Genomic DNA, 15,701 nt, shown 5'->3' on the forward strand with positions numbered 1-15,701 from the left:
ATTCCCATAAAATACATAATGCTATCTGATATTTACTTTGAAATAATAAAAAATCATACAGAACTGTAGGTAAGGCTAGGTCACCCTTGAAAGATGGATCCAAATACTAAAAATGATTTCTACTTACTTGTCTCCGAAAAACTTTCTCCAGAATTCAGCAGCATCTGCTTTTGTGATACGAAAGTTATCTCCCTGAAACTGACCATTGGGAAAGATTGCTTTGATTTCTGCCAGCATGTGACTGAAGATAAGGGACAGTTTTGTAAGATTTCGTCTGTGGACATAAAAGGAAAAAATGAAAAGAAAAATAAATACATACGCACATAAGTTTTAATGGGAATTTACTAAGTAAAATGGTATATGTAGATATTTCTAGGTTTTGATGTTAGATCATAATTTTCAACTTACTATCATCCCTAAAAACAATGATCATAGAAAACACTGTACATGTAAATTCCTAACAGGATTTCACTTTATTATTTACCCATCTATTAACTTAACATAAACATAAACGATATGGATTACATGATTTCCTGAGCACACAGTTAAATGGTAGAGATAAACACTTGAAATGAAGTCAAACACAAAATGCCAAACACAAAAGACAGAGTGACTATTTCTATCTGGGAAAGCAAGGGGGGAAACTGCCATTAAAAGAAAATCTAGGAAGACAGTAGTTGTGTGAAAGACGAAGAATTGGAGTGGAGAGAAAGGAATTTAAGTGAGGGAAGGAAAAGGTATTGTAGGCATTAGAAAAGCATATAAGAAGTACACAGTTAGGAAACAGAACTAAGCATTTTTATAACATCTATGTTTGCATGGCTAGAACAGAGAGTAACAGGAAGAATCTGATTTACACATGACATAAGGAGAAATCCAGATCATTGAGCAAAATTTTTATCAAATACACTTGACACTCCTACCCCAAAATCAGATTTTCTGATGATGGGCTTCACATTGTGCATATCTTTGAAGTTCCCAGTGCAGTACATCGACCCATTAAATAATTCTACTATAAGAAATGGGGAGCCAAAATGGATGATGAAGTCTCTGTATTAAATGGAAAAAGTTGTGATGATATGAAAAAATAAATGATTTAGAAAGAGGAAAATTTAAGGGTTGGAGATATAGCTCAGTTGGTTAAGTGCTTGCCTTGCATGCACAAGGCCCTGGGTTCAATCCCTAGTACCACCAAAAAAAAAAAAAAAAAAAAATCAAATAGAAAGGAGGGAGACTCAGGTGTCACCTCTGTTCTAATTTCCATGTTTCTGGGGATTCTAATGATTTACATGCCTACTGTTGAAAATAATATTATTATCTGCAATGGTTCTTACTATTAAGTTTACAACATTAATTATGTTGATCAACCCCAAACTGCTAGTGCTGGATAAAAGAGCAGCAATTGAAACACACAAAAAAAACTAAAATTAAACCTTGGTTTTCTATATTTTTGTTTGTGCAGAATCACGAAAATCCAATAGGCACACATATATAAAACAAATTTCCATTATGAAGTTTTAACTATTTTGTGACTGTACAAGGGCTGAGGTAGAAGCAAATGCTTTAGGACTGGAAAATTAACACAGAGATAGACATCCACATAAAGCATCTGCAGCAAGTAAAACCGTATAATGCTTCCACATGCCTTTGTCATTAAAATTTCTGGTTCTTTGTCCCATTTTTACTCAAGCACCCAAGTTTAATGACTCAATTAACTAATCAACAAACTCCAACAAAGCAAGAAGGTCCTCTAAAATGCACCTACCAAAAAAGTCAATGGATGTCATTCTAAAACATTTATCAAAAAACCCATATAGCTTCCTACATAAAATGAATACAGAATAAATTAGAAGCTCATTATAAAAAGTGGGGAAAGGAAAAATAAAGAGAAATCAATAGTGAAAACTGTTATCTGAATAAAGTGTATTGTTTCACTGTAGAAACAAAAATGTCTGCTACTTTTCATAGCATTTATCATTTATGAGAAGTCTTTTATAAAATGAGAGTCAGAAGTTGGGCTTTATTTTAGTGCTTGACTTACAATAACAATCTCAGAATCCATTACAGTTATACATAAATGCTCCATCCATCATTTTCTTAGATCCAGTCACATTTCTGCACACCTCAACCTAATCCAAGTGCAAATCTTCCATTACTCAGTTGAATTTTTTTGTTGTTGTTTTTTGGTACCAGGGATTGAACCCAGGGGCACTTAACCACTGGGGCCCAGCCCCCACCCTCTTTATTCTTTGAGACAGGGTTCTCTCTAAATTGCTTAGGGCTTTGCTGAGTTGCTGAGGTTGGCCTCAAACTTGTGATTCTCCTGCCTCAGCCTTCCCAGCCACTGGGATTACATGTAGCAGAACCCCTCATTTATATCAATACATCCTCATATAGATGATGATAAATATAGATTTTCAGTCTTTGAAAATGAAAAGGAAAAACTGTTATACTATATCAAAGGAATGAATTGTGGCCAATACAAACTGCAAATGACTTTTAAGATTTAACTTTAAGGAAAGCACAGTTACCTTAGAAAATCTGCAATGAATTTATTCTGATAATTAGGCTGAAGGGTTAACTTTCCACTAAACTTCCAATTGATACATAAAAAGAAAAATGAAAAATCAAGATGGTTATAATTAGGTAAACCAAGTGTTCCTTATTTTCTGAATTGGTTGCTCTCCATGTCCTTCCTTCTTTGTTCTTTAATCATATCCAAATGCTTTTCATTTGTACTTACTCAATATTAAGTCTGAAGCACAAAGTCAATGATAACCTGTTTTGGATAGGTAAGTCCACTGGTTATGTAGGTTTTTAACTTTTAAACAGAACTAATAAAATTTCATAATTTATAAGCTAGAAGTTCTAATAATCACTACTAGTATCTATATAACCATTGGATATTTGTAAAATATACATATAGTTCCATTTTCTAGTTCCTGCATGTATTTCAACACATATATTTAACTTTTTGATTAAACTAAGCCAATGCAAAAATATATTCTGCCTTTAGTCTTTAAACACAAACTCATGTTGGTAAAAAGTATTTGAACATATTAGTTCTGTGTTACCTTATTTTTCATATACACTAGAATATATTTACATTTATGACTTTTTATATTTATACTCACATGTGTGTACACACACAGAACATATATGTAAATGGTCATTATGGAAATTTATTATTGAAGAGATTGATTTATAAGGGTTACAGTCCACACTAAGGTAATAAAAGAACTCACAGTTTTAAATCTACTTTTTCATGACATTTAAATTCATTTTCACAGCAAGTAGATTTTCTTTTTTACTTGATTGTGTGATTTTTTAACTCTATTTTGCTATGCAGTATGTGCTTTCTTTAATTTCCTAACCCACTCTTCACCCTAGATACTGACTTTTTTAATAACCTCCAATTTTGAAAATAAAATACAAGAATACAATTATCTGTAACCATCTAGACACAGAGAAAGGCAACAGTTATGCAAGTTCTTTGTAATTAAATGCTTTCTCCTCTTCTGCAATTATTCTATACTTAGCCAATTTTCCCTAAATCCACGTGATTTCCATCCTACAACCAGAAATGTTGACTGCTTAAAAAGGGATTTGATACTTACTAATAGAGAATGTTTCTGACACTGAAACTCTCCTACCCCCAAACAATGGGGAAAAAAATGAAAATCTGTCCACAAAGACAAGACTCAATAATCTTATACTGTTAACTAATTTTAGATGAAATTTTACAATACAGGTTCTTTCGTTTATAAGACAAGGTACATATTTACTATTACATATCTTCATTAACTATAAGGTGAGCCCTTTTTAATTGGTTTTGTGTGGAATTTTTTTTCTAAAAAAACGATTTCAGAATACAAGTATTTTAAAAAACCATGTAATCAAAAAGTAGATGTCAATATTTGGTAAACTATTCAAGAGGTTAATATTAGAGGAAACTGAAGAAGAGAGAGGGGGTCTAAAAATTAAACAAAACATAACAAAAAATGGAGGAGAAGCAAAGTTAGCTACAGTTAAAAAAAAAAAAAAGTATATGAAATGCATTAGCAATCCTAAGGACATCAGTTAAGTTACAAGGTACTTATTTTGTCCTGAATTCAGACATCTATAGTGTATTTCCTTGTAATGGCATGGAACAATTTCTCTAGAAAATCAAGTTACTATATGGAGTCCACATTAAACTTTGGAGTTGAACCAGAATGAATTCACATAATAAGACTCCAATGGAATGACGGAACTTCACTGTTTCTGAACAAGTCTTACAAGTTTGTGGTAACCACCACCAACAGTATAAGGATACCAGAGGTATTTAAGGTCCAATGTAGAATGACACACTCTAACCCTTAATATGGCACACACAATAAATGAAGGGATCATTACAATACAATGTGGTAGGGGTAGTACACCCCTAATGGCTTGATGAATTAAATTTCAAAAAATGAATTAAAAATATATTAATTTGATTTGCAACCACTAAATATGAAACACACAAAGAATGTTATCTAATAGATTGCATGTCATCCCTGCACTTGCTCTTTTTGAGAAACAGCTGTGCTACATATCGATGAGGAAATAAAATGGTTTAAATGCTTAATTAATAAAAAAATTTAAATGACACTTTATTTTAGTGAGGTACAAAGTTTGTGAGAATGTACTGCTTTTGGTAGAAGAAATGGAGGACCAGTTTTTGTCCAAAAACTATTAATAATTCAATTCTCACATTTAAAAGCTAGAACATGCTCCTCTTAATCTTTACAAGGTGAAACAAATTCAACATAAAAAGAAAGGCAGGACATAAAGAATATAAACAGCAGCACTTAAAATGAGACTCATGTCTAGTTAAAGAGCAATTTACACTGTATTTGTGACATAGTGCCCTCCAAGATGGGTTTAAAGAGTTACTTCACACCGTTTTTTGACCTTGGGAACATTCTGATTCCTAAGTAGTGTGGAGGCTAGGCTGATGTAAACCTTGCCTTTCATTTCTCCCCCATGAGAACAAAGTGCATTATAAAGATGGGTTCTGGAGGTCTTACATAAAACTAGATTGTTAATTCATTGCCTCTGCCCAAATGCTTTAAAGTTTTCAATACCTCTAAGGGGAGTGAAAAGAAGATGTTAAAAGTTCAAATACTGAACTGAGAGTGTAGCTCTGTGTTGAAACAAATACCTAACATGGGTTCAATCCCCAGCACTTTGAATAAATAAATACAAAAAGAAAAAAATAAACAAGAGTCCAAACTATTGAAGACTCACAGTCTACCCAAAGCCATGAATCAAGTCAACCATTAAACCTGAAACACAAGCAGTAAGCAATCTTCAACCTACCCCATTTTACTTCTTGTAAAATGAACTACAAAATATAAAGGAATTTAATACATGGAAGTCAATTCAAAACACTGCATAACCAAAACAAGGTCCTACATCTCCCTTGGCTAGGACCTACCTCAGCATGGCTAGTAAGGCCAATTCAGAATTTTAGGCTGGGAGAGTGGGCAGTCTTTGATCTCTACTTACCAATCTGTTAAATGTGTTATCTGTGAAGGCTTAATTTTTAAAAAGCAAAGGGCTGTCCCTCAAAATAAGGATTCTGCTCCTAGAGCAAATGTTTCTTTTTAAAATAAATAACTAAAAATGGTCAATTTTAAATAACTCAATGTCCTATTTAAATAACTCAAATATGAAATGGTATGCTGATTATTTGGAAATGTAATATCCTTAGAAAAGTACAAAAGATACTTAAAGTATATTCTGCATAATTTTTCAAATATCCTATATTAAAGAGTTTGACCCTGAAGTTTGAGAGTACTAGATTCCTATCCTGACTCTGCATGTAAGTCTTGAAACAAGTTATTTAACCTCTCTGAATCAGTTTTTTCACCTCAAAAATTTTTAAATAAAATAAGTGCCTCATAGAGCTCTTGTAAGGAACAAATAAGGCATGCAGGGAAGTGCCTCACACTGCTAAGTAAAATAAAAAATACATTAAATAAATAAATTTATTAATTCCATTAATTAATAATAAATAGTTATAGTAAAATAGAGTAGTATTTTTTCCATATAGCATTATCATCCATTAAACTAATGGGGATCTGGAGAACCTTCTCACTTTAAGGTTTTCAAGCCTGAGGGTCGTCTTTCATAATTCCATAAACAGCAAATAATGGGCTAGTACTTGATATCCATTCAATCATTTATTCCAGACCTTTAAAGAATACCTATTATATACCAGACTTCATCTAGACACTGAAGATACAAAGATAAAGATGACAGAATATTACTCTTAATGAATTCAAGGGTCTCAAAGATCTCTAAAGGTAATGAACAATACAATGAAAATAAAGCTGAGACAGAACCAGTACAAGGTGGCAATCAGTGTCAGAAAGAAAAGTTTATGATTCCTGGGAGATGCTATTTGAAAGCTACCATGGAGGAGAGGTGAATTAAGTTAGGAAATAGAAAGCTCCAGAATTGAAAAGGGCCTTTCATATGGATTTTTAAAAGTACAAGGATTATAACTGCAGTATGCATAAAGACAAGGACTATAATAAATCTTACCTTGATGCCTTTCATAAAGCTTCCCAAATGATTTTTTTAGTGCCAGTTATTTTTTAAACTTTGTGGCAATGCCAAAGTAGGATTAACAACTCTTTGATGATTTCAACAAATGGTTTTATCTGGAAAATTTACTATGAAAATCTACTAAAATATGATATGATCACTCATACTTGGTTTAAAAGCCTAATAAATACGTACTTCAATAAAACTCTTTTGCCTTTAGTAATGACCTTGTTTTTACTAAAACTAATCTGTAACAAGTATCCTTCTGGAAAATAAATTTTTAAAATGTAGACCAATCTACTGAGACAGAAACAGAAAAACTGTACTTCCTCTCCTTTAAGATAAAATGTGATTGAATATTCTACCAACTAAAAAGAATATTTTTAGTTGGTAGAATATTGTAAAAAGTTGTGATTGCTATAAGATTCAAATAGAAACAACCAGAACACAGAAGAACTTTGTTTCTTTGGTTCTTTTTCACAAGAAAAAGAAACATTAAAAATTATGACTATACTTTCAAGACCTGGGGTAATGTGATAAAGGAGAGTCTTATCAAAACAATAATAACAACAACAACAAACGTGACCTTAGAAGAACAATAGCAACAATAATTTTTAAAAAGAAATCTGGATTCATTTTTTTGCCATTTAGTCTCCCATAAAAAATAAATATAAAACTACAGTAAAGCAGCAATCTGAATAATCCTAATTAGTCTGTATTTACTGCTTCTGATACTCTGTCTTAATTATAAATATATAAATAAAAAAGATAACATCAGTTTTTTTCAAAGCTCTCCTTAACCTGGCAAGAAATTGTTTTCTTTTATCTGTAACATTCCCTACTCTACCATTTTTATTTTAAAAGGCTTTAATTTTGTTTCTACTCAATGGAATATAGCTAAAACTTCTCCTAAAATAGTATTTTCTTTCAGAATTTCTACTGTCCATGGGACCACACCACCTTCCCACAATTTCTCACATTAATTCTCTGAGTTCTCTCCAAATTATTGAAAAAAATCTCCTGTGTTCCCTGGTTCACACTGTGGCTAAAGCCATTCCTTCCTTCTCCTCTGACACAATCTCCATGGCTTAGCCTGTTGAACTCTTTTTTTTTTTAATATTTTTTTAGTTATTTATGGACTTTTATTTTATTCATTTATTTATATGTGATGCTGAGAATCTAACCCAGTTTTGCCTCAAGCATACTAGGCAAGTGCTCTACCTCTGAGCCACAACTCCAGCCCCAGCCTGTTGAACTCTTAGCTGCACCAGTTTCAGATCAAAATACTCCCAGGATACCCTCCTCTTTCCCCCTCCCATATGTCAGCGATCAGGCTATTAAAGACCACAGCATAACTGTCACAACCTGGTTTTCCCTGAAGGGCATTCCAGGTTATTTCATATACATAGTGCATTTCTCTTCTATCATATCAAAAATCTTTGCTGGAGAAATTCTTATACCTGCAAAAGCTTTTACACGCAGTAGACACCTAAAAGAATGTTCTTGGTAATTTCAGAGACCATAAAAATATTTGAAAACCTATAAATAAGAAAGGATTTCCTGACCCCCAAGGAATGCTAATGAACAAAGAGACAGAAATAGTATAAAAAGTACTTCATAGAAACATTGTATATTAATGCATCTATTTTCCAAATCTGGGTAAAAAAGATTTTTTTTTTAACTAAAAGCAGATTTAATAAAATTAAGTCTGGGGTTTGACCCTACATCAGAAAACAAAATTTTTGCTCTGTGAACTCTGAGACCTTTTCTTTTCTCTCCTTATCATTTTTCCCCCTTCTTCACAAATGAGAAAGAGAGTATCACAAAGATAAAAGGAAACTAATGCTATATTCCTCATGTGTAGTTTGCAGAAATTCAGTATGTGGAACACATTTGCCATACTTTCTGAGGAAGTAAAAAAGCAGAGCATAGTTTCCCATCACACTAACTGTTCCCTGGCAGTTTCTTCCTCCTTTTGGCTCTGGAAATTTCCCTTACTGATACCTTTTGTCTCACTTCAACCTTGCTCTCTTAGAATGGAGCAAGTGGAAAGAAGAAGGAACCACATGAGGAGGAAAGAGATGGCTCATCTCCCTGGCGCTCATGTTGTGCCTGTACTGACAAAAGAAAACTACAACTTTGAGATTTATTCTGTGTCCTCCCCTGGGACAAAAATTACCTTTTCCAAATGGTTGGCCCAAATATAAAACAACAACAAAAAGTACAAACTACCAAGCAATTACCATTCGTTTTAGGTATGATTTGATAAGGATATCACATTACAGCATCGTAAAGGGAGGCAGAGGGGATGAAATGCAAAGTGTGAAATGAAAAGCAGGATAATAAATAGTGTGCCCAGTACAACCCTTTTCATAATTGGCTCTTTTGAAAACTGATTGTGCCAGGCATGGTGGCACACTTATAATCCCAGTGGCTTGGGAGGCTAAGGCAGGAGGATCACAAGTTCAAAACCATCCTCAGCAACTGGGCAAGGTTTTAATAAACATCTTAGTGAAACCCTGTTTCAAAAAGAAAATGAAAAATTACAAAAGGGCTGAGATGTGGCTCAATGAGCACCCCTGGTTCAATCTCTGGCACCAAGGAGGGGGGAAGCTAATGTCATACTATAATTTATAAGTAGAAAAAGAAGAAAAAACTATAAAACATTCAAAAAATGATATTAACTATAATAATCCCTGAGTAGTAGAATTCTTATAAATGGATTTTTTTCCTTAATTCTTTAATTCTTATTGAAAATAGGACAAGAACCAAAAATGTCATGGAAAAGCAATTATACTGTTTTTCTCAGGAAAATCTGAAATGTGCCTACAGAAGAGTGAATGGGCTTCCAGACTGATTGCAATGCCCCATCCTCTGAATGGCCCCCTGGCAACTGTGCTGCTGTGGCTGTCCAACAGGTATCTCCAGTGCACTCACCACAAGCCATTTACAGGACCACTGATTCCCAATTTTCTAAAAAGTATAGCATTAGTCTTCTCTTCATAGAACATTCACAAAAGGCACACCAGTATTTTTCCCAATCCTTCTCCTAAAGAAGTCCTTTTAATTATAAATTAATTTCATATTTTTGAACTAAGCAGACAATGTAAAGGATTAAACACTTAGGTTCATAGTATTAAGAACTGCTCAGAAAGAATGAGTCTGGATCCTAAAACTAGATGCTGACTTCATTTCCTACCTTTAATAACAATCTCCTAAAAAAGAATACAACTCAAATTATTTTATGCTTAAGGAAAGGAAAACCCCAAACAGTTTGATCAATTAGCACGTTATATGTAATTTTGGCATAAAAGAAAAGTTTAGCTACACATGACTAGAAGATTTCACTGATCACATTTTCCTTCCATTTACCAGATGTATGGGTATGATATGTACATATGATAACAATTCAAGAGAAGGGGGTACTTTAAACATCAGTTGCCTCATTGAGAAATGCTATCTTTTCAAAGCAGTGAGAATATGCTGGACACATATTGTCTTTCAAAATGGAAAATTAAAAGGCAATGAAATCATAGAAAAATATGGCTGTGATAACCTACCAGTTATAAACAATACAATTTCTCTGAATCACTATAAAAGTCTTAAATATTCTGAATACAAGAATAGACATATTTTTTTTCTAAGACTTTTTTAAGCTGGAAAAAGTTATAATAGATACAACTTATTCCATAGATGAGTAGTGGTGCTAGGACCTTCCTAGATAAGTAGATACTATACTCCTAATAATAGTGTAACACTAGTATATTGTAGAGGAAGCATTGTGCTGATAGCCTTGGGTTCTATAAACAGGTCTGCCATGAACCTTCTCTTGCCTAAAGATCTTCCTCTATAAAATGAAGAGGGTGTGGGATACAAATTCTAAGACCCTGTAACAGTCTTTGGGATGATCACCACTTATATTCTTATTAGCAGCACGTGACTAGATAGCTCTGGCACTGAAAAGGCCATGTGCTACAGGAAAAACCTGTGATTCCATTTCAAAATTCACAGTTAATGTCAAAATACAACAAGCTGAATTGTGTTTTCAACTTACAAACTTTCCTCGGTGTGTCTCATACACTGCTGAAATTCTGACATCAGATTACCAAATATTTAACAGAAAATTCAAATTTTAGTAAGTACAATAACTTTCATTAGTAAATTTGGAAGCCTTGATTTTTGCTTTGTTCCTTACAGCACAGGTGCCTCTGCCTTTTTAATTTTTTTTTCAACAAAGAAAAACCTACAAATAAAACTAGTTCTCAAAACAAAAGAAAACCACAAAGCAACAGAAACAACCAAAAAAGGGAAATTTAAAATCTCCACGTTTCATGTTAATGAATAGTAAACATGAAAATATTGAAACCATATGAAAAATGTGGACTGCAGTAGAACAGATTATGCCCATTGGGAACATTTGGGTTTAAAAAACGGATTTTATTTATTTGTTCTTGGCAGGGGGGAATGTGCTAATATATGTAGTAGGCACAAAACAACATCAGATCTAAGACTTTCACCTTTCATCTTACTCAGTGATTTAGAAATATCCAAATTTGGAGAGACTTGCAACTTCTACCACATCATGGCTACTCAACAATATAATCCAAATACACTGATAATCTCAGCAACTACAAATAGAATCATTCCTTGCATCAATAAAACTATCCTCAGATAATTGGCTTTGGAGTACAGCACCACTGAAGGCAGTATATTACAACAGGTAAAAGCCCCAGCTTGAGGATCAAAACTGCACCTATTTCAAGCAACACTTAGTTACTGTATATCCTTGGGCACCAACTTAGCCTAAGAGTTAGTTTTCTCACTTTAAAAGTATAAATTATAACAGTAGTTAACTCAGAATTTGTGGAGATTAAAGATACCCGAAAATTCATGTTACTCTTCTTACAGAGACAAGTCTCATTATGGCATAATCAGTGACTTGCTTTGCTCCACAGAATGCAGGAGAAATAATAACTGTGTAATTGTGGGAAGAGTAGAAATGATAAGGTGAAGCTCAGTCTTATGACATTTGCAATTCTGCCTCTGCTCTTTGAAAGTGTTCTTGGAATCGGGTACCATGATGTGAGGAAGTCCAGGCAAGCTTGTGAAAAGGTCTACATGAACCCCCGCTACAAGGCAGAATGAAAGGCTATGTATGTGAGGCTGCTAAACCTCCTAACAGAACTAGAAGCCTGCCCGACCAGCATTACATGAAAAAGAAGCATCCAACCAATACACAAAGGCCATGCAAATAACAACTGTTGTTCACCACACCACTCAGTTTGGAGTGGTTTGCTATATACAGCAGTAAATAACTGAGTTAGGAAACTGATACATAGTACACTATCTCTTATTCAAAATGCTTGAGACCAGGAATGTTTCAGATTTGGGGCTTTTTTCAAATTTGGGAATATTTGCATACACAGGACTTATCTTGGAGATGGGCCCCAAATCTACACATGTTCTTCATTTATGTTTCCTATAAACTTTAGAAACATAGCCTAAAAATAATTTTATATAATATTTTTTAATAATTTTATACATGCAGACTTTCATAGTGTGAAATTCTCCAGCTATGGAATAATGCCAGGGCTCAAAAAATTTCATATTCTGAATTTTTATATTATGGAAATTCAACTTATACTTCCATTAGTGCTCTCAATTTACCATTATTGCAGTAGTCTTTCATGATCTGCAGGGGGATGTATTCTAAGATTCCCCAGTGGATACCTGAAAACACAGAAAGTACTGAACCCTATCTATGTATATTAGTTTTTCCTACCCTGGGAATTTTCACCTTTTCACTTAAGGAAAGCACTACACAGTTTTTCTTTTCATATTAAATTTGTCAGAATCAGTACTCTTGTACTTTGCGAACATTACTAAGGAAAATAAGGGTTACAAAGACTGTAGTACCATGACAGTTGATCCAACAACAGAGACAGATTCTAAGTGAATAATGGGAAGGTAGCGTGCACTACACACACACACGTTAGACAAAAAGATGATTCTGGGCAAGATAGAGCATGATGATGCAAGATTTTTATCATGTTGTGCAAAATGGGAATTTAAAGCTTATAAATTACTTATTTGGAGAATGCTCCAGTTAGTATTTTTGGACTGCAGTTTACTATGAATAACTGAAATTGCAGAAACTGAACTCAAGGATAAGGGGGGAAACTACCATAGTACCTGTTATGGTTTAGATTTGAGGTGTCCCCCAATGTTCATGTATGAGACAATGCAAGAATGTTCGGATATTAAATGATTAGGTTATGAGAGTTGTAACCTAATCAGTGGATTGATTCACTGGGTGGTAGCTGTAGGTAGGTCGGGTGTGGCTGGAAGCAGTAATTCACTGAGGGCATGAACTTGGGTTTTACGTTTTACTCTCCTGAGTGGAGCTCAACCTCTCTGCTTCCTGGTTAACAAGTCCTAGGATGATTTCCTCTGTCATGTCCTTCCACCAGGATGTTCAGTCTCACCTACCAAAGCTATGGGGTCAGCAAGCCATAGACTGAACCTCTGAAACTGTGGGCCAAATAAAGTTTTCCTCTACTAGGTAGTTCTTATCAGGTCTTTTGGTCATAGCAACACAAAACTGACTGACTAAAACATTACCATAATTAAGATTAACAGTAAAAAAGAATTAGACCCTTTACTCTATAGATATGAATGAGCAAATTACCTGTGAACAAAATATCAAATATTATTTTAATATTTTATTTCTATCAAATAAAGTATTATTTCTTATTTTATTTTTCTTTATTTGGTTGAGCTGTATCCCCAGCCCTCATTTTAAAAATCGTATATTTTACACTTCCTGTATTTTCTAATTTGGATTATTCTAATTAGAAAGCAGCCTACTAAGATTTGACTGAGAAGGAATGACTGCAATTAATTTCCAAAACATATTTATTTAGGTATCCATATAATGAACTGACCTAGGAAAATATTATTAATCTAATCTACTGACTTATACCAACAACATACTTAAATTTATAAGACTTAGGTGCTCAAAGGCAGAGAACCTCCTGTCATTTTATTTTTTATAGATAGATAGAGATAAAATATAAGCAAAGAGATGGAAATATTTATAGACTTTATAGCAGAGTCTTTAATTAAGCTGCCATTTGGTGCTCAAAGGCAGAAAACCTCCTGTCATTTTATATAGATAGATAGATAGATAGATAGATAGATAGATAGATAGATGGAGATAGATAAAATATAAGCAAAGAGATGGAAATATTTATAGACTTTATAGCAGAGTCTTTAATTGAGCTGCCATTTAAATCATGTGCTTTCTGAAGACAATTCAACATAATTTAAATGTGTCTAATGTCTAGAAATCAACCTGGATATTGACTTGTCTAGTGCTATTCACTGGGGTCTCTACTTAAAAGTCAAGTAGTACTAAATAATCTTATTTAAAATACACACACTTTTAAAAAACACAATTATTTTGCTTCTCAACACTACCTGAACCATCACTGCAATAATTTTCAGAAGATATTTTAAAATACATATAAACAGAAGAACACTGTTTCTGTGTACCCATGTTAAGGCTTCAAGTGAAATGATCATATAGTAGATGCACTGCAATACCCAAGACTTGCTGGATTTAATTTATACTCTAAGCTCAAAGTCAAGTATTATTTCTCTACTGGAGAAATCAGTCATTTAAAATTTAAAAGACATTTAAAAGTCAGAATATTTCAAAAGAAAATAATAATTGTTAATGTTTCAGGTAAACATTACAATGATGGGAAGATTACATACTTACTGATTAATAAAAATTGTACTCTTAGTTATTTCCTGCCTAATTATGTCTTAGGGGATTAAATATTAAAAGGAGGGGAAGCTACAAATAATCCACAAAGATTATTAGTTAATCATCAGTAGTTCATCCCTTCATTTTCTTGTGTACCTTACTTGTAACATAGTTTTGTATAAAAGCCTAGCTTTCTCAGTGGTTTTATAAGCATGGAAATTGTGACCTACATACATGGAATCTCACTGGCTTAAAGTTTATTCACTCTAACAATATTTTTTGAGGACCTGCTGTAATCTGCCACTATAATATGAAATGGAAACAGAAGTTGAAGACCAGTCCACACTCCCTGTCAAGAATTTTTAGTGTAGTAACTGTTGAGATTAAATACTAAAAAACAATTACAATTGTAATTGTACAATTGGTGTACATTCATGGAGCTTGTGAAGCACAGAAGTTAAAAGGAGAAAATGTTCGACTGCTTAGCTTTCTAGAAAGGGTTAAGAGAAGCAGAACAAGACAGAAGAACATGATAAAAAGCAGCAAGCTTAGGACTAGTACAGTAAAGCATACAGGTGTAGATCATTCTGACAACATGACACAATACAGGGTCAGAGTGATGGGCTTTCAGGAAAGAGGCCTGTTCATGAACCAGCACAGGCCCACTCTCTACTTGTGCTGCTCAAGGATGCAGAGGTCTACACATGCAACCATGATCCATCAGGGAAAACTGCATGAGCAAAAAAGGGAGGAGTGGAGGGACTGAAAGAGAAAACACATTAGATTAAATGTATCAAAAATACAATTTAATAATTAGGAATCCTTAAATCTTTATTCAAATTGAAAAGCTTCGCTGGAGAAGCTTTTGCTGCTGTTAGATAATAAATGAATTGTGAGTTTTTCTTCCCTATGTCCTTGAAAGAATATAATCTAGAGTTAACAAACTGAGAAAACAAGCAAGAAACAAAAGGAAAGAAAAGAAACCATAGTGCACAGAGAGGAATGCACCAGAAGCCTAGGTCTTCGAAGCAGATGTTCTGTTTTGGCAGACTCTCAATCCCTGGAGTATTACCATTTGAAACAGGCTCAGAGATCACATTGCTGATGTACTTCTGAAAAGATGTGTCTCCATTTCAAAATACCACAGTAATTCCCTCACTTCCAGAGATGAGTCATCAGATAAATATTTAGAGTAGTAAAGAAATGTATCTTTTTCATGATCAAAAATAGAATACTAACCTGAGTACAATCAAACTCAGACACACATTATCAACAGCCAGGCAATTACCATGCCAACATTTGCCATCCTCTTAGGTAATTCCCTGGATAGGGAGACCCCTCAAAGTTCTCAGAA

The 15,701-nt window shown here is 33.7% G+C and overlaps 1 protein-coding gene across 7 annotated transcripts in view; it reads right to left on the reverse strand.

Annotated features, from left to right (window-relative positions):
* The window catches only part of CBLB (Cbl proto-oncogene B), a 210,630-nt gene that overhangs the window by 113,892 nt on the left and 81,037 nt on the right, over window positions 1-15,701 (reverse strand). For all 7 annotated transcript variants that reach the window (XM_081301461.1, XM_081301460.1, XM_081301455.1 and 4 more), the window contains exon 4: window positions 128-274. In XM_081301461.1, the coding sequence (XP_081157587.1) occupies window positions 128-274 (147 nt within the window). The remainder of the gene's footprint in view (window positions 1-127; window positions 275-15,701) is intronic.

The sequence above is a fragment of the Spermophilus citellus genome, assembly GCF_964194105.1.
Source record: "Spermophilus citellus genome assembly, chromosome: 7".
NCBI lineage: Eukaryota > Metazoa > Chordata > Mammalia > Rodentia > Sciuridae > Spermophilus > Spermophilus citellus.